Raw genomic sequence first — 18,014 nt, 5'->3', positions numbered from 1 at the left:
TCGCGCTACCTGGTGGACATTGGAGTTCAAGATAAAAAAATTAAACTTACAATTTTCTGAAGTAAAGAATAATTTTCCTGCCTGTGGCTGAAAAGTGAAAGGCACAGCACCAGTTATCTGTGTTAGAGTACCTACAGTGAGTTGAGTACTGAGTTCCAACTAACTTTGGCATCAAACAGTTAGTCATGTTGAATCTAAAGGAAATATGTCAATAAATCTGTATCTGTACTTCTGTAAATTTTCACATCAACATTTTACATTCAATAACAATAGGAAATTAACAATAAATACCTTTTAATTTTCATCGTGAGAAACGTCACAACCGACAACCAATTTCTGCTGCGTCTTGGATCAAAATGGCCGCTATGCGTTCCTGAAGACACTCGCGCTACCTGGTGGACATCATTAATCATTTCAGCCACCTATTGACAGCCATTAGATTCCTGTTCAAATGACTGAACGCAACGGATGTCCAGATTGCTTGTGATTGAAATAAAGAGCTGTTAACTTGATGAAATCCCCCAAGATATTAAAACTAAACAGAAGCAAAGCTTTGTTTCTGAAACCTACTGAAGTTTTGCTTCCAACTCAACAAATTTAATTTATAAATAAAAGTTCTGAAAGATAGTCATCTTAGTCATCTTACTGGACTACAACCATTATAACACTGATGTTCGCAGCAAAGGTAAATGTTAATTTGCACAACTTGATGCAAGTCTTAGATTGGATGGCTGAAGTGAAGTTCCATAATGGTGCCTGCAATCAAACATTTAAAATGTCATTATCCAAATTTTTAATAAATTTTATCAATAACTTTACCATTAAGAACAATGTGCATGTAAAATGTTACTCAGCTTTTAGGGCATGGTAGACAGAGTGATGGGCAGCATGGTTTTCAAATCTTCAATAAACTTAAGATTCCTCAACAGCAAAAATTACACTGAACACTTTCGGGGTTATTCCACGTGCAAAAAAAAAATTAATTGCGATCCCCATCGCTAACCCGTCAGAAATAGAAATATAACTGCGAAGTAATCTTGTTAACATAAAAGCCCACAACAAAGGAAAACGGCTTCGATTTCTCTCAAAACCCACGCTTCAACTAATAACAGAAAAAAAGAAGCCCAAGAAAAGGGCTAGCGGTTAGCCTATGCCCCAAAATTGGAAACAAATCTGGCCGCCAGATGTCTTCTTCGACCAAATCCATTACTCAAGTTTAGCAGGCCAATGTGTGGATACCGCTTGACCAGATTTCTCAACCCTTCGATCTGATTACTTTTTACATTTTACTACAGATGTTTACCTCCAGATCCCAAATTATTTAACAGTATGCCCATAAGTAGAGAAAGATGAGGTGGGAACGAACAGCAATAAAAGCAAAGACAGAAAAAAGCTGATACTCACGCAATATTCTCCTGAACAAAAATCATAATCATCTCCTCTTCACCAAGAGACCGCCATGGCGTCATCACTTATCACAAAATTCAGCCAAACAATCTGAAGATCAAAACTTGCTGTGTTTGAGAGCAGGGGTAGTAGGAGGCAATGGAGGGTGACCATCCGGCCGTCGGTTGAGAAGTCGAATGATGCTGCTAGAACGCCCTTCTATGCTTCCGGGCGACGGAAGGACTGCACTCCAGTTAGCAGTATTCAAAGGGTAGCAGCAACAACTGCAAGAATAACTGAAACTTCTTTATTGTTGATGATGCATTTGCTGAAATTAACTATTGAAACAAATAACTTCAATTATGTTTAGGGCACAAACAATAAGTAACACACCTTTACCAGTTTATACCTCTATCTGTCATTGGAGGTTTGTTGAGTGTTTCCTATTGAGAGGTGGGAATTGCAGTGATTGGCACCAATATAATTTCACTACCTTGATCACTGCTTCAGATACACAAATAAATTAGAGATGAGTAATAAACTGTAAAGAGATGACATCGGAAAAATGGAGGCAACTTCATCAGATGATTTGGACCAGTGGAAATTATTAAATCCACACAAAAATATTTCACATTCTTAAACTTTTCATCCATTGATTTTTACTTCGTCGGTCTACACTGCTAGCGTTTATGTTTGCTAGACTGCAGTCTCCAACACAGTACTACCGATAATTTAAGAACAATTGATCAACTTTTACTTGTGAATAGAACGGTGATATCAATTATTCTAATTCATACACTCATTTTACACCAACAGAGAAACGGTTTTTTTATAAGTTCTACTAGATTATTGATATGATTATCTCGCATTTCCAGGATTTATTTCCATATTCGATGAGGCAAGTGATCAGTTTTCCAAGGTCCAATTCAAAGGAATCTTGAGGATCATTTGTAAAATACCTAAAAACATAACAAAAATTCCGTATTTAAATTTTGATTTCAGTTGATGCCCTGGTTGATGCTTTTCTGGGTTTCATGTTCAGAAACTATACTTTTGTAACGCGCTACTTTTAGTTAAAAATGCAGAACGTTTGTACCACCTTTGGGATGAAAACATAATCAATCCACGTGCTAAATGAAAAAACAAAATTAATGGCGATCAAAAGAAATAGAATTATCGCAAGATACAACCTTACAAAGTCTAGAAGTAATTGCTGATTGGCCCTAATGTAGAATTATGCCGGTTGAATTTCTTCCCTTCCTTCGAATCGACAGGCTAGATCACAGATTAGTTCTTTGTAGGCGAGAGGGTCAATGTTTTTGCTGAGAAGAACAAGGATAAACCAATCTCCGATTTGACATTTTCGAAACACCGATTCAACTTCGTTGCAAGGTGCTAATTGGGCTTGTGCTCTCAACAGAAACATCCGGGTTCGAGATCCCGAGAGAACAGCTAAACGATATATCAGCGCCAAGCTGCTCAACACAGCCAACAAGATGAACCAAAACCAGAGAAAAACGTAAATTTTTTCGTTGACAACGTTCAACGGAAGGATGCATAGTCCATCAATTCTCTCTATTGTACCAGACGGGCCAAATTTTCGGAACGTGCATTTAGTAACTTTAGGGAACACCTATGTTTAACAAGTAAAAATCAAGCATCGAAAATTAATATTGTATGACGAATACTACCTTAGACATGGGGTCTATGCGATCTTCCGGCTCCATTTCGGTCATGCTGATAACATCTCTGCCGTAAGTGACGAATTCTCCACCGAGGAAAAAATCAACGAAATATATTTGACCAATAACGTTGATAAAATTGAGAATTTCGCAGACGAAGAATCGGAAAGCATAGAAGTTGTGGTTGTGCAGGTTGGAAGCAAAGTAGTTGACTAGCAGTTTTATCCGCTCTTTTTTAGTTTCTTCAGCAATGATGGGACAGTTGAGGTCTAGCACGAGCATTTTCATCTTTCCTGTTTCCCAAGACTTCCAGAGGTGGTATGGAAAATAGAATAGAAGAGCCTGAAAGAAGAGTACAAAGCAGACCCACTGGTAGTATTGGTGGTATTTAACTTGATCGCCTTCATATTGTGGACGGACTCCTGGATGAAAATTATCTGTTTCTTGAATTTTGGAAGTAGGAATGGTGAAAGTGGAAGTGATCCAACAGTATGTATCCATCACATTGCTAGGTATGCCCTCAACGATGCAGTCAATAGGATCGCCTATGTACTGACGTGATGTCACCAACAACGAGAAAGAAATGAGAATAATCACTGTTGCTTTGTAATGCAGTCGGAAAATGTTGTTGTCGATGTTGACAGAATCGAGCTTCAACAAGCCTTTCAACGATCCGAAGACGTCGAACATTTTGTACGATTGTGTCTTGTCTAATGATTTTGGAAAAACTGAGACTCTAAATAATCACTTAGAATTCGTCGGGTGAAAGAGAGAAAGAATGTTTTTACAATGAAGCAATGCAATTTACTCGTAACTTCATTCAAAAAGACGAATAAGACTACTTTTAGACGAATAGAAATTTGCGACCGACCACGCGAGATGTTGTGTTGTTCAGACGTTCAGACACCAAGTGGTAAAACAGTGCACTAGACATTGCCAGATTGCTTTAAAAATAATATTTGCAGAATTTAAAAATTATTAATTCGATTTTCAGATATAAATCATGTATAAATTCAGAGCCTTGTATCCTAAAATTGTTCGCAAAAATAGTCAAAATAAACAAAGTATGATAAAAAATGTTACACTGATATGAGTCACCATGTATTAGGTCTTGAACGTATTTTAGCTTAACAGTTTAAATACGTGTTTAGCTTGTTTGAGATAAATGTATGTATACATTTGTGAATTTACCCTAGTATATTTTTAAGATACGAAAAATACAGAACCTTGTGAATTTAGAGACATAGTATAATTGAATCCATCACGTATGAGGCCGCTTGATTTTCTTTCAAAGTTTCAATGTTCAACACTTCACACATGCTTCACAGCTTGTATCAAATACGAAAAAAAAAATATTTTGTATTCGCGGGCGATCAAGTTATACGGTTCGACATGCTTTGGGTCATCACTCATAATAAGAAAGTTTATTTGATCGCAGGTGAAATGAATAAATAGCAAAGAAATCAGGAGAAAACAAACGATTGACCAACTCAAGAAGTTGCAGCTTCATCGGTTGAAGGTTTCGTTTTGTTGCGTACAGCGGCCTGGATCTGCTGGACTTGGGAATTGGTAAGTCGTCGAATCTCACCATTGGACAATATTAACGTGAGCATCTTAGCGTTTCCTTCTTTCACGATGGTCAGTCTTGCCCCAACAGCTTCTGGTCCAGCAACTGAACGTAAAATATCGGCACTGATGATGTTGCTTTGTCTAGGATCAGTGATAAGAATTTGTTTCGAAACGGCTGGCGATCCGTTTGCCTTGGGAGTTATGGCAGGGGTGACAAGAGAGGGTGTGACGGCAGGAGGAGTTGATTCGATAGGGATATCTGTTGCAATGGTGGTTGGACCTGTAGAAGCAGGAACGACAGGAGGATTCAATTCGTGAGCAACAGAAGTTGGGGGATTTAATTCAGTGGGAACCGCTGGAACTGATTCCGAAACTGCGGAACTAGCAGAAGTCGATTCAGGAACAGCGGGCACTTCAGAGGCGGGGTCAGGAGAATTGAGGACAGGAGGAATGGATTCGGGAGCAGGAACGTTCGTCGCGATTTTCACTTTTCGGGGCAATGGTGAGGCACTGATGACTTTTGGTCCTGCCGGAGTCATTTGAGCAGTGACCATAAAATGCCCATGATGACCCATATCGAACGATAAACTGCGAGGTTCGTGAGTCACGATTAGCCCACTCTGGACTGCCTGGGTAACTAACTGTGTGATATCGATAGAGACAGGTGCCACTGGACTACCGTCTGGTTTCTGAAGGTGTTGCGGCGGTCTTTGCTGAATGAGAATCCTTCTTGGTTGAGCTGCAATTGGGCTAGGGGCTGACTGTAAAGGCCGGTTCACTTTGAGCTGAGTGAGAAATCCAGCTGCTTTTGGGTTCGTGATCCGAATCAGTTGGCCATCTTTAGATGGGAAATAAATGGCTGGCGAGCCATTAGGCGAACTAACAGATGATCCACCTGGGCGGGGATCGTTGCTACTGAGTAATGCCTGCTGTCGACGAAGTTGGCGGAGTTGATCGGCAAGCTGTCCAGACTGAACACCCGGCGGAGGAGATTTTTCAATCGTCGATGTCGTTACCGGTTGGCTATTCTGTGGCTGCTGAGGCGGACTTGCGCTTTCTTCCGGAACACCAACAAATTCAGCAGTTGCCCTAGTTACTCTTCTTCCAATCCAAAATCCAGGATTTTTCATTTCCGGGACATAATTAGAACGTTTGCGACCGACAGGCGTTTCTGGAGTTGAATTCGGATCAGAGTCCCACGATGGATCAAAATTGTATGAGCTCTTGCGGTTTTGTTTGGTAGCTGGTTCTTCGTCCATGGGACTGGAACTTCTCGTACTCTGATGCGAGCCATTAACAGTGTGGAGATTACGTTTAACTCTAAGTCGACGTGAATGCCGGACACCGTCGTCTGACCCAGCAGAGCCATCTTCCGGTTCAGTTCCATCCGACTCTGAAGCGCCAGAGTCCTCATTATGATAGCTTTGTTCAGCTACATCAGCAGATTGACGGGGGTTCGATGACGAGCATCGAAAACGCTCCCATTCCTTCCATAATTGTTGGCTAATTTTTTGATTGGCTTGTTGTTGATCAGACGCCAGTGGCTGGGCCTCCTCAAGCAAAGACTGGAGATGTTCACGGAGTTTGATTTCACAACGTGGACGAGGTTTATCCTCTTCATTGGGATCAGTAAAACGATTGATCCATTCTTGCAATTCTTCCACGCTGGAAATGATGAGTTCAAAGAAGTAAGGGTCGTAGGACGCTCGATCAGGATCGGGAACGCAGATAGATTTAGATTCCGGCTCAACGGTTGAGGGGATCTCAGAGGCTGGTAGAGATTCTTCTGGTTCACCCGTCGGTGCTAATTTTTGTAGCAGCTGTGACACGGTGAATCGCTGAGTTGTTCCCAAAGTTCCCCCTTCTTCCACCTTAGCCAAAGCCGTCTTCTCCTCTTCTGGCTCCTCGTTGATTTCCGATTTTGTCGTCTCTTCCTCTTTTGATTCCTCTTTGATGGCCAATTCCTTCGTCTCTTTTTCTTCTATTTCCATCTTGCTAGGTTGACCATCTGGAAGAGGTGAAGACCGTTTTGTTTCATCATCTTTTTTGTCGTCATTGTCTTTGGATTCTCCCAATTCTTCGACTCTTTCGACATCTTTTTCCAATTTTGGTGACTCTTCCTGTTTGAAAACGACTTCTTCATTTTCCTCTTTAACTAAAGATTCATCTTCCTTTTCTATTTTCTCCTTGGATTCATCTTCTGTTTCCATCTTCGTCTTGGATTCTTCTTCGACAACGGAATCTTTGTCAACAACTTCTTCTGGCTCCTCAACAATTTTTTGCAGTTTCTTTTTAACTGGCTTCTTGCGGCCTCTTGTTCTACGGCCGCGTTTCTTTCTTTGGGCCACTTTAGCAACACCAACTGGTGGTTCACTAATCTCTTCTTCTACTTCCATTTCCTTGTCATCGGCTGGTTCTTCGGAAATTTCGCTAGCTTCATTACTATCCTCATCGTCCTCGGACTCGCTGGATGTGTCTTTATAAAGAGTAAGGCCCGTTTGACGTTGTAGAGTTCGCGGAGATACACGTGTACCGATTCGAGAAGGCCGTTCATCTGCTGTAGAACCTCTCTTTCGCTGAGGAGCAGGAGTCGTGTTGACAACAGGCGTTCTATTAGAAACGGTAGCAATGGGAAAATGAGTAAACTCTAAACATAAACAGAATTATTTGTGCATACCGTGCTGCAGCTGGCTTCTTTTTAGCTGGGGTGGACTTTTTCGCTGGAGTATTTGAGTTCCGTTTAGAGGCTGCTGATACTCGTTTACGTTTCTTAAGTTCGGCCGCTTTAAGCTCTTCTTCACGGATTCGCTCCTCTTCTGCTTCACGCCGTTCGGCCACAATGGGTCCCCAAATCGGATCGTCTTCAACATCATAAGCTTTTTGCCGATAGACGCGAATATCTGACCCACTTACAGCCGGAAAGTGCAGATAAGTAAATCCATTCGCGTCTTGACCAAGAGTCACTTGCCGTGATTCTGGCCCTTCCTCTTCCACCATGGCTTCCTGCACGGTTTTGTGCGAATGGGCCACCGTATCGCAGATACCTTTGAAGATCCAGACCCTTTTCAAAAAGCTCAACTGGTGGTAGAGCTTACCTCCTTCTAGTGGATTTGTATCGCCACAAACCCGCCAGAACATGGGCTCCAAACCGAGTAGTTCGTGTACTGAAAATAAAATTTGTAAATAATTAACAACGGATGAATCTCAACTCATAACATGTGAAGTGAATTACATTTCACAAATTGTCGTCCTTCCCGGTTGTAGTTCCGGTACCATTCAGCGACTCGGCTGTTGACCTATTAAAATTATTTTTTATATATTTTTTTCGAAAATTTTAATATTTCGGAATTATTATTTAATTGTTATTTAAGATTAAAATTATTTGCTACCTTCGCGGACCAGACACCGTAAGGCGTCGGAGGTGATTCAGCTAATTTAACCCGTTGATTGGGAGAACTGAGTAACGATGTCATGAGGGTAGCCAATAAAGCTGAGGCCTCGGGCATGAGGAACATGTGTTCCAATTCGTACTGAGCAATTTCGCCAATGTGCAGAGCTCCACGAGCGAGATGCAGAAAATGTCCTATTTGTGGTATTTCCCACATAGTTTTCATTTGGGCTTTCACCTCTGGGTTCATCATTCGTTCTGCCCAAAGACAGCGTTGACGTTCCTTCTCTTCTCGTTTCAATCGTTGTTCTTCTGCTCTTTTTTCCTTTAACAATTGTTCACGTTGCTCTCGTTCGTGTCTCACTCGGTGTAACAGCACCGAGAAATAGGCGTCGGATGATCCGGGACGAGCTTTCCGCTCAGAATCAGCTTCTGCAAGGGCACATTTAGAGCGTAAATCACTGGGCAATAGAGCCAACTTCTGTTCAAGACTTTGCTCGAGTCGCAAAGCCTTTTTCGTGATGGGATGGTTTGGTCCATTGTAGCGATAACAATTTTCCAATATTAATCTCATGTCACTCACAAAATCGCTTATAGAACTGTACTGGTTCTTTCGAAATTTTTCCTTTATCAATTTAAGCCACATAGGCTTTTTGATGACTTGGTGGTAGTCAGGAGCGCCATCCTTGACAGGATCCACTTGCTCCATGAATGGCCAAGTAGTGTTGTGGTGCAAGGAAATGGTGAGGTCCAAGAAGATTCTCAAACCTCTCTGCAATTCCTCACTCAGGTGAGCAAATTCCTTCATTTCTCGTTCTCTTTGTTGCTCTTTGTAGAAGCTGGGACTTGGCTTAACAACATGCTGTGGCTGCTTGGGAGCCAGGATGACAGGTTGAGATGGTTTCTTGCTGTAGAAGCTATTGACAGTCACCTTCTTGTTAGGGTCACTTAACTGAGGTTGAATTTTAACTTGTGGTTTAGGACTGGGCTGAAGAGAGATTGGTTGAGCTCGACCGTTGGTTCCATTAAGTGGAAGCTTTGGCTGAATTGCAATTAAACGAATGTTTCTCAAGGCATTAGTTAAACCAACTTGAGCCGCAGAGGGTTGCTGGACTGTTTGTAAAGTGACAACTTGCATGATCGGACCAGGAGAAGCTATAACTGTTGGAATGTTGTAAACTGTAGAAGGCTGAGCCTGTGCTGGTGGCAGTTGCTGGATGGTGGTGGGGACTGGTGGTGGATTTGTAATAATTTCATTGGAGGTAACAACTTCTTCACTATGTGCCACCATCTCCTCAGCTCCAACGGAGAAGCACTCCTCAACGGCCCCTACAGGCCCTTGATCCATCTAAATGATTAAAGCATCGTAACATTATTTGCACCCAGGTACAGCAAAAGTGGAGGGAGGGGGAAAGAAAAATAACACTGGAAGTCAAAACAAACCCACACTGAACAATTCAAACAATCTTTTTCCCGCCATGTCAAAATCAAGGTAAATACGCTTGTTTTCCTTAACGAATATATAAGAATTTAAAGAAGATCGATCATGGCCGTGACCAGCAATCAGGGGAAGAAAAAGTTGATGTAGATGGACCACAAAATCTAACAAGATCAAGCTGACACAAAACAAACAATATTTACCGTGGCTGACAGCGGTCGATAAATGATAATGACTTAAACTTTAAATTTCATCAATCAGGGTTCGTTTTCAGTGTAACCGTAAATGAGAGAGGCCATAGATGAATGACACAGTTGCCAAAACAGACTTGACTCTCATCGGTTTACTTCAATCGCAAAAGTGTTTTAAAGGATGTCTACGTAACACAATTTAACAAAGGAAATTTATTAAGAATACAATTTTGAAAATGTTAAGGTTTTTTTTTTCGAATTCTAATTTTTTTATGCATGAATTTGTTTCATTGTTAGCATTGATGGCTACAGTCATCTAGCGATACGAAAATGAACTTTTTCGAAAATATTTACCTTGTGACGAGGACAGATTTCGTCTGAATTCACGGGAAGGGTAAGTGTCATCATTTGAAAACACGGGTTTTGCTTTTTCAATCTAGTTCAATGCCTTATTAAATCATTGCTGCAATGTCTACGATGTCGCTAGACTTGGCCGACTTGCTTCGCAAATTTAAATGGAAACGAGAATTGGACAATAAAGGCATTTCGTAAGTTACAAACTTCATGTCCAATCATCCCAATATAAGAAGTCAATATTCTTTCTTTGCAGGTTCAGAAAGACTTTAATATTTGTACTCGTCGGCACCGGTTTGTTTTTATATTTTGGGCCTAGTTTTCTCCGATGGCTCTTTACTTCAAAAGGCAACTCGTATGGTACTTTATTTTCAAATTTATCTCTCCTTGTCTTTTGTTCAAACTGAACATGTTCTACAAATCAGCAGAAAATACTAATTTGAACAACTAAATATCAGTACTGATTACAAATTTACGTTTTAGATACGCTAAGCAGATGCATCAATGACAAGATTGATTCCTATGTGCTCGAGTCATTGAATTCAGATTCCCACATCATATACCCCCCTGCTGCAGCTGATGGTTCACCATCAGATAATCCAAACTTTCTCATACATTTTGTTGGCAATGGCGTGGTGGGAGCAGAGACCAAACCAGATTCACCACTTTACATAAAAAGTGAAAAAGTGTTGTCCTTGGCGGTTCCTTTCCAACCCATCACTGGAGTTTTCCTGCCAGGAGCCGACAGAAGTGATCATCAAAGAGAAGCAACAGTGCTTCAATTCGTAAACGGTCTCGCCCACAAAATACAGTGCATTCCTATCGGAAAGGCATGCCTGACCATCACGCATCAAATTTACGCTCACCGGACCATTTCATCACTCCTAGTCCAGGATATTAAAATCACCAATCCTACAGATGAGGATGTAGTTTTGTCGCTGGAACGGGGTGGTCTCTCTAAATGGCACACTTCCGTCGTCTACACGCACAAGTATTGTCAATTATTTAACCACACTTTGCTCATTAATAACCCCTTATTAATTTTAGAATCAAAGTCGGTAGCGAAGACCACGACTGTTTGGTGATAACTGGTTCGCTGACTGACGGCGCCAAGCAATTTGTTGTGGCTGTAACCACAACCAAATTACCTGCCACTCTAGAGGTATTAACTTAACACGAATCCCCTTTATTATCATTCAATCGCGACCCTTAAAAAAATTTCTAGGTGAAGAAAAAATCTTCGGAAACATTTCACGTGTACACGGTGACAACGTATTCGACAATGCTGAATATGGGGAAGTATACGGCCATTAAAGAGAGTCTGGAAATGGACGCCTTACAGGTGTTAAAACGTTTTTGTTTGGTTTTGGTGTCACCTCGTAATAATAATAAAGTGGGAAAACCCATTTGTTATTGTAGATGATGAATTCGGTAGTGTCGATGACTTCACGCCAGCTGCGAGCCGCCCACGTGGAAGTGTGGCACCACCTATTTTCCAGCGGATTGTTCATAAGCACTTCCAAAAAAACCGGCGCCATCAACGGTGACCGAATTAACGCCACGCTGTACATGACTCTGTCGCAAGTCCGCGCCCAGAAAGTCGAATCGGAAATGAGTCAGGAGGAGCTCAACCAGCACCATTCCCATCTCGCCTACACGGAAGGCTGCTACGGTGGTCATCACACTTTGTAAAAACAAACGACGACTCTCATATATTATAGAATATGCGTGGCAAATCATTTATATCCTTTTTTTTCCAGGCAAGCGGCCAAGCTTTGGCTGGATCTGACATCCATGGATCGTGTGGTCCAAGTCACGAGTTTGTGGCTCAAGACTCTCGAGTCTCAGGGATGTCATAAATTGGTGAAAATGGGAGCTGAGGGGGTCATGCAGGCCATGCTGCTGAGTTTTGGCTCGTGGAAGTTTAGCAATCAGCACCTGGAATTCAACACGGAGCCAAAGGATTTGCATCGAGACTTTCACTACCGCCGGATCAACTACGGCAACGGAACGCACGTCAACGTCACTGTGGCCGTATTGGATGACAACAGAGCCGCCTTGTACGTGGCGCTGGATCGCAACGACAAGGACTATTATGGCTGTGACGGCGGTTGTTTAGACTCGCCCGTCCAGTTGAGTTCCCAGCGGAGGCAGTTTCCCGTCAAGTTGACCGAGCCGAGGACCGCCGTCCTGTACATCACCAGTGATAAACAGCACATGGAGAATTTGAAGCATACTATTCACGTCCATGAAGTTGGCGAGGGTAAAAATAAATAAATAACTCACAAATATGGCATGGCCTACTAGTCTCCTTTTAAAAAACTATTTTTAAACTAACGATGTTTATTCTCCCCTTCTTGTTTTTGCGTTTCTTAGCTCCGGCACACGAGCAGGTAAGATCCGGCCAACAGACGACGACATGTCTCTCGATGGATGATTAATGTTTTGTTTGTTGTTTATATCTTGCGCGCGTCTAGCACGTCATAGCTCTTCATAAGCACGGCCACGCCCTCGGTGGACTGCCCACCTTCTTCTGGGCCACCTTCTCACTCCTGATCGTTCTCTTCCATCTTTTTCTCTTCAAACTCATTTACAACGAGTATTGCGGAGGAGTGCAGCCGGAAACCAAAGCCCAGCGCTCCAGGTGCCTTTATTTATTATTCATTCTCATTCCCCTCATCAAAACTTTAATTTCGTTTCTGTTTTTGTTTTATTTCCAGGAAATTTTCTGATCTTTAAACAAGAGTTTTTAAAATGAAAACATTTCGTCCAGAAGATCAAAATGAAGAAATAAAGCCACAAAATGACTATCGATATAAAAAAAGTAACGTGTTTGTTTTTTACATCAGTTCAGCGTCGTACGGATACCAGTCGACGTGGACGTCCATGTTGGTGCTCTTGACTGTGGCCAGCATCAGCGCGTAATCGTCCTGATCCAACTGTGTTTTGTAACAGTTTATTATAGAGGTTGTTTGGTTATTGAAACTACACCAAAAAATAACAAAAAAAAAGAAACTGTTTCATTATTGCTACTTGCCTGCGGGCAGTTCCACAAACGAAGTAAATTAAGGTCACTATCTCTGCAAAGAAGCTCGACCAGCAGAGTCAGCGAAACGTTGCGGCAACCGTCGAATGTGGCGTGCGATAAGGACGTCATCGGATTGACCTTATAATGTATAAAAGAGAAAAATATTTATGGGCACTGTCTACAGAGATAGGGTTACATTGATCACCCCGACACACACACAGACATCTCCTTGTGTGCAACACATAGCGTCTGTAAACAACAAACAACCGTCTTGGCTCTCTTATCGGTTGCCATGCACCGGAAATATCGTTTCAACTTGGTGAAAGAGAGAAATAACTTTTTCTTTCTTTTGGGGCGGAAGCCTTTACCATCCACAGTTCGTTGAGTAATTGGTCGGTTAGAGCGTCGCAGTTACGGAAGAGTAAGTTTTGAACAAGTCGGCACGGAGTCGTTAGTTGTTTGATGACGAGAGATGGAAGCTGGACGCCGACTAAAGACCACAATTCCAGAGCTTCCAGCTGAGTGTAAAGTTCGGGTTGAATCGAGTCCACTGGCGCAAAATGGCGAATTTCCGACAGGGCCAGATTCTTCAAACGCGGGCAACATTTCCCAACAACTTTTTTTTTTAAATAAAAACAACAACAATGAAATGAGAATAACGTGTGAATCAAACCAGTTAACACAAAAGGACCGGTTATGTATATACTCTGAAATACCGTGGACGTCGACGATGGCGAATCGATTCAGAATGAGATTATTGAGCTGATGTCCGATAGCCTCGAGTACGGGAACGACACTATTGTAGAAATCCAGCGGATAAGCGGATGGGCCGTTAGTTAACGACAGATCGCACAATTGATTCAGTCGGGTGAGATTCCACAGCGAAGATTCCTGGAACGAGGCACCAGACGTCAAGGCAATCGCCTGCAGTTCCGGACACAGCCGAATTGCCGTGACCAGATTTTCAGAGTTGTTTAATGGATCGCTCGATTTGAGACTAATCAACCGGTACGGCTGCAGGGTACTCGGCTCCTCTTCCATCAGGAGCTCAAGAGCCGCTTCGTCACTTCCTAATTCCGTCAGATGATCAAACACTTGGAAAATGAACTCGTATTCCAGTTGGCGCAGTTGCGGCAGCCTCCGCAGAGCCGTCGCTATTCCCTGGATGGCACGTGAAAAAATGTTGACGTCATTCGACGCTTGAATAACCCTCACATGTATAGTATAACTATATAGATAGATAGTAGTAGTACGGTATAGTACATAATGGCTAGTGTAAGTGTCTGTAAGAAGGAGCCGAGTCAGCAGGGAAGGTGGGTCGCCTTCCGTTTTCCGGCTGAGCAATTCCAGTCCTCTATCCGAAATGCTGGTCGACGAAACATCTAAACTGCGGAGTTGGCGGCAACTTTGGCCGATTTGACCCAAAACCTAAATTTTTAATTGATTTTTACGACTGTTGTTAACTGCTGTTAGTATAGGAGTTATAGATCAATAAAAACATTGAGGTTATCTAACTGAATCTGTGATGGGTGTCATCTGGAAGTTGATGTACTTGAGCGACGGCAATTTGGCAACGAGCTGGCTGAGTAGATCGGGGCCCAAATAGGAAATGTACGATAAATCCAAGCGTTGCAAATTCTGTTATAGGCCGTATATACGTATAAGAAATGTGATTAGTAAATAATACGAGAAGATTATTAGATTGCGATTGCTATTGCTGCTGTTGTGTAGTCCATTGTGAATTATTGGACACGTTTCTTATACTAGATGATTCAATGACGGATGTTTAGGGCAACAATGGCCAACATCCGCCGCTGTCTACAACACACACGCACACAATCCGCTTTTAATCAAAAAATGAGAAAAAAAGAGATTTCTGGGGGCTGCATGCGATACATATAGGGGCTAGCCAGACGACACATGGATCGATGAATGACGGTGGAGCGATTTTTACTTGGCAACGATCACCGAGGAATTGGATGGCGAAATAGACATCTCCGATACCCGACGCCAAATTGAAGCTAACAGATCATGTAAGAATAAATAAATCACAATAAATGTCATCATTGGTAAATCAAATAGATGTGGAATACATGAATAATATTATATGAGACCTTTCCAGATGAGGTTGAATCAAATGGTGGAGATAGGCCCGGCCGACTGGACGCAGCTGGGCGACCGCTTGGAACAATTCTTCCAGTAAATCCGAAGCTTCTCTCATCCCCAACAGCCCAAAAATAATAGTAAAAAACAAAAGGACAAAGAAAGTTATACAGCACAAAAATCCCTGAGTGCTTCATAAGTTAATTGTCGTGTTATATGTATAAAAGGGAGTGGTACAAATTGAATTTTAAATGCCTTCGCCCTCCCCCCATCCGCACGACGCTTAAAATCCAATTAAATCTAAAAAAGTTCCTCTATATAGGCTCATGGCAACAGCTGGTAAGACGACGACGACGTCTAGATGTTGAAGGATTATTCCGGTTGACATATATCTCGTCGCGTTGTTGGGAGCAACTGGACCTGCTCCTCTCACTCGACTGGGATCATCGAGTTGGTGAAGTGAGTCGCTTTTGTGATGTGAAAAAGACGCTCCTTGGGGCACATCGTCAGGATAGAGGCCCCATGTTTGACGTGGCCGCGACGGAATGCATCCATTCCATCCTGCTGCCATATCAGGGCCGAGACAAAAGGATGCACACATCACATATAAGCGATCCACTTAATCCTTGTGACGACAAGGAGACGCTCGCAAATGCTAAAAGTCGCCTGCTGTACTTTATATTCCGGGAGGAAAATCCTAGTGGCCTGGTAGCCAACCGATAAGGACCGATGACTCCTCCCCCAGTATATAAATAAATACATCACGTACTTTATGACTATCAGAAGGAAAAAAGGAAAAAAAATAAAGTCTTCAAATATTTTAAGCGGAGCCGTTCCCGTTACAAAACACCAAGTTAAAAAATTGTGCAAGAAATGATGAGGAATATTAAAGTTCCGTTACATCATCAGGCAGGTGACATTACTATCTACTTCCAGTCGGGCGGGAATATCTCTCTATAACGTTTCTGTACACACAGCACGCAGGACCGCAAACCTCTTTCTCTGTATTACTATATTCCTTTTTTTTCTTTTGTTGTCACGCTGGAATAAATCCCGCACTGCTCTGCTGTGTGTGCCGTCAGCACCACCACACAATTCACGGTCGATTCGGCCTCTCGGCCAATGCAGTTCTTTATCGTTTGCCTGTAATAACTGCTGATGACATCCCACATAAATTCGACTATAGACACACACACACACACACAGAGAAACTATAGAGAAGCTGCAAGGCTTTTGCTCCCGAAATAATAATTGTCTTATAGTCCCTTATATGCGCTCTAGTTACGTATCATGTCGTCGGTCGGGAGATACCCCCCGGTACTCACGCCATTGGGTAAAAGGTCCTTGAAAATCCAAATAGGTTCCGTCTTCGATCAGATCGCGCAGTCGATGTGTCGGCGTGGTCCCATAACAAACGACTTCGAACTGCTGAGCCAAGCTTTGCAGTGCACATTTCCTCATGGACAAAGGTTGATTCAACCGCGGCATGATGGCCCAGCCCAGCAGCCCAGCAGCCGGACGTGTCACACACACTTTTTTATTTTTATTTCTTCTTTTATTTTTATTTGCGACCCTCTGTCGTGTTTTGTTATGTTAAGATGTTTGTTTCACAAAGACGACGACGAGCTTTTGTTAGGGGGCTCCAAAATGTTTACGATCCCAGCCAGCAGCAGCAGCAGCACTGCTCTCTGTGTGTATAGTAGAGCGTCGGTGATGAGGGGTGGGCTGAATAAAACTGCCAACACACACAACACGCACCAAAGACTTTTTATTGGACGCCTTATAGCAGATAGGACCAACAGCACATTTTCCTTTTCCCTCTTGATAGTGTATGACGTCACACAGCCTCCGAAATCAATGAATAACAATAGTTTCACTCAAGTAGTGTAGTGCATTGATTGACGCGTCAAGTAGGAAAATTGGATTTGTCTGTTGTTTTTTGGAGCAGCAGGTATATTAGAACAAACCAAAACGAGAAGAATCGGTCGAATATGATTTTGGGTCTCTCTGAGAAGTCTGAGAGAGATGATCTATTCATAGATTTTGGGGCTGGCGGCGTATAACTGGAACACACACACAAGTCACGTTGGTCTGCTCTTTGTCGACTGTGGTGTAGGGGACGGAGCGTGAGTCGATCAGCGCCGAGAGTTTGTTTCTCGAATCGCCGGGGTCAATATAAATAGAATTACACACAACACGGCGCGGGGTTTACTTTAGAGAGGCTTGTGTGTGTATACCCGACGCTATAGCTGCTGCTGTGTATACATGTTGTTGTTGTTGAGAAAAGCGCGTCAGCGGGAATTGTTTTGACAAAATGGCAGGGATCGATCCTGATGCGGGCCACGACTATTGCGCCAATAAGGAACGCCGGTTGTGTGTATATATGAAGACGCGCACTCTGTTGCTCACATTTGATGCCTTATTGCCATCATCATCACATTGTTGTATAGACGACGGTAAAGGAATCCCATTCTCTCTAATAATAGGATATGGCGCAGCAGCAGCAGCAGCAGCTAGCGCATCATTAGTGAAAGAGATGGAATTGCACGTTTCTCCAACAGCAGCAAGAAATGATTGCACTGTGGAGCCTATATCCGCAGGCCTTTCACCCTTCTCCCCAGCAAAACTCGATTTATATACCTTCTGGTCCGCTCTCTTGTGTGTGTGCTTGGTTATAATAGATCTTGGCGTTATATTTTTCTTTTCCTTTTTTCTTTATATTCTTTCGAGGCCCGCGTGATATATAATAATGGATCCACTTGAATTGTTTGGAATCCACCACTACTATCCAGCGAATGGCAGAAATGACTTCCGAATTGGTTAGAGCCCGGCAGCGGACGACGGAATGAATGAATTCCGGCGCTGCTGAGAAGAA

The 18,014-nt window shown here is 42.5% G+C and overlaps 4 protein-coding genes and 1 long non-coding RNA gene across 7 annotated transcripts; 1 reads left to right on the top strand and 4 right to left on the bottom strand.

Annotated features, from left to right (window-relative positions):
• Positions 1 to 76: 76 nt before the first annotated feature.
• Positions 77 to 1,133, bottom strand: LOC124192214. The gene is made up of 4 exons (XR_006873615.1): positions 820 to 1,133; positions 647 to 756; positions 292 to 480; positions 77 to 194 (listed from the first exon to the last, which is right to left on the bottom strand). It is a non-coding gene; the product is annotated as an uncharacterized LOC124192214 (long non-coding RNA).
• A 1,010-nt stretch (positions 1,134 to 2,143) lies between these two features.
• LOC124192212 (innexin inx2-like) lies at positions 2,144 to 3,988 on the bottom strand. 3 transcript variants are annotated; one of them, XM_046585411.1, is made up of 3 exons: positions 3,078 to 3,988; positions 2,577 to 3,019; positions 2,144 to 2,516 (listed from the first exon to the last, which is right to left on the bottom strand). In XM_046585411.1, exons 1-2 carry the CDS (start codon positions 3,756 to 3,758, stop codon positions 2,621 to 2,623), a joined length of 1,080 nt encoding a protein of 359 aa, XP_046441367.1. In that variant the 5' UTR covers positions 3,759 to 3,988; the 3' UTR covers positions 2,144 to 2,516; positions 2,577 to 2,620. The 3 variants fall into 3 exon arrangements, with proteins under 3 accessions (XP_046441367.1, XP_046441369.1, XP_046441368.1); XM_046585413.1 differs by having other exon boundaries at positions 2,144 to 2,345; positions 2,582 to 3,019; positions 3,078 to 3,973; XM_046585412.1 differs by having other exon boundaries at positions 2,380 to 2,516; positions 2,582 to 3,019; positions 3,078 to 3,973.
• Positions 3,989 to 4,156: 168 nt separating this feature from the next.
• LOC124193182 lies at positions 4,157 to 9,794 on the bottom strand. Its single transcript, XM_046586880.1, has 5 exons — positions 9,667 to 9,794; positions 8,027 to 9,373; positions 7,870 to 7,933; positions 7,315 to 7,801; positions 4,157 to 7,247 (listed from the first exon to the last, which is right to left on the bottom strand). Exons 2-5 carry the CDS (start codon positions 9,371 to 9,373, stop codon positions 4,559 to 4,561), a joined length of 4,587 nt encoding a protein of 1,528 aa, XP_046442836.1. The 5' UTR covers positions 9,667 to 9,794; the 3' UTR covers positions 4,157 to 4,558.
• Positions 9,795 to 9,974: 180 nt separating this feature from the next.
• LOC124193183 (uncharacterized protein KIAA2013 homolog) lies at positions 9,975 to 12,756 on the top strand. The gene is made up of 10 exons (XM_046586881.1): positions 9,975 to 10,202; positions 10,265 to 10,368; positions 10,492 to 10,999; positions 11,056 to 11,170; positions 11,234 to 11,350; positions 11,428 to 11,696; positions 11,769 to 12,271; positions 12,385 to 12,401; positions 12,486 to 12,652; positions 12,729 to 12,756. Exons 1-10 carry the CDS (start codon positions 10,123 to 10,125, stop codon positions 12,745 to 12,747), a joined length of 1,899 nt encoding a protein of 632 aa, XP_046442837.1. The 5' UTR covers positions 9,975 to 10,122; the 3' UTR covers positions 12,748 to 12,756.
• Positions 12,757 to 12,837: 81 nt separating this feature from the next.
• Positions 12,838 to 17,265, bottom strand: LOC124193184. The gene is made up of 9 exons (XM_046586882.1): positions 16,465 to 17,265; positions 15,151 to 15,247; positions 14,991 to 15,057; positions 14,552 to 14,674; positions 14,300 to 14,464; positions 13,753 to 14,197; positions 13,405 to 13,652; positions 13,046 to 13,174; positions 12,838 to 12,947 (listed from the first exon to the last, which is right to left on the bottom strand). The coding sequence occupies exons 1-9, from the start codon at positions 16,625 to 16,627 to the stop codon at positions 12,849 to 12,851; spliced, it is 1,536 nt and encodes a 511-aa protein (XP_046442838.1). The 5' UTR covers positions 16,628 to 17,265; the 3' UTR covers positions 12,838 to 12,848.
• Positions 17,266 to 18,014: the final 749 nt, after the last annotated feature.

Source organism: Daphnia pulex, chromosome 4, assembly GCF_021134715.1.
Source record: "Daphnia pulex isolate KAP4 chromosome 4, ASM2113471v1".
NCBI classification, from domain to species: Eukaryota; Metazoa; Arthropoda; class Branchiopoda; order Diplostraca; family Daphniidae; genus Daphnia; species Daphnia pulex.
The sequence above is the reverse complement of the archived record's forward strand: the minus strand, read 5'-3'. Positions and strand labels throughout refer to the sequence as shown.

Bases quoted from the DNA above. Each gene is read 5' to 3' on its own strand.
- LOC124193183 (XM_046586881.1), top strand. From the start codon at position 10,123: ATGTCTACGATGTCGCTAGACTTGGCCGACTTGCTTCGCAAATTTAAA. The intron at 11,000-11,055 runs GTATTGTCAATT...TATTAATTTTAG, and splicing joins TCCGTCGTCTACACGCACAA to AATCAAAGTCGGTAGCGAAG. The intron at 11,697-11,768 runs GTAAAAACAAAC...TTTTTTTTCCAG, and splicing joins TACGGTGGTCATCACACTTT to GCAAGCGGCCAAGCTTTGGC.
- LOC124193184 (XM_046586882.1), bottom strand. From the start codon at position 16,627: ATGCCGCGGTTGAATCAACCTTTGTCCATGAGGAAATGTGCACTGCAA. The intron at 15,248-16,464 runs GTGAGTACCGGG...GGATGAGAGAAG, and splicing joins AGGACCTTTTACCCAATGGC to CTTCGGATTTACTGGAAGAA. The intron at 13,175-13,404 runs GTAAAGGCTTCC...ATACATTATAAG, and splicing joins TACTCAACGAACTGTGGATG to GTCAATCCGATGACGTCCTT.
- LOC124192212 (XM_046585411.1), bottom strand. From the start codon at position 3,758: ATGTTCGACGTCTTCGGATCGTTGAAAGGCTTGTTGAAGCTCGATTCT. The intron at 3,020-3,077 runs GTAGTATTCGTC...TGTTAAACATAG, and splicing joins GCATAGACCCCATGTCTAAG to GTGTTCCCTAAAGTTACTAA.
- LOC124193182 (XM_046586880.1), bottom strand. From the start codon at position 9,373: ATGGATCAAGGGCCTGTAGGGGCCGTTGAGGAGTGCTTCTCCGTTGGA. The intron at 7,934-8,026 runs GTAGCAAATAAT...TAATTTTAATAG, and splicing joins ACGGTGTCTGGTCCGCGAAG to GTCAACAGCCGAGTCGCTGA. The intron at 7,248-7,314 runs GTATGCACAAAT...CGTTTCTAATAG, and splicing joins AAGAAGCCAGCTGCAGCACG to AACGCCTGTTGTCAACACGA.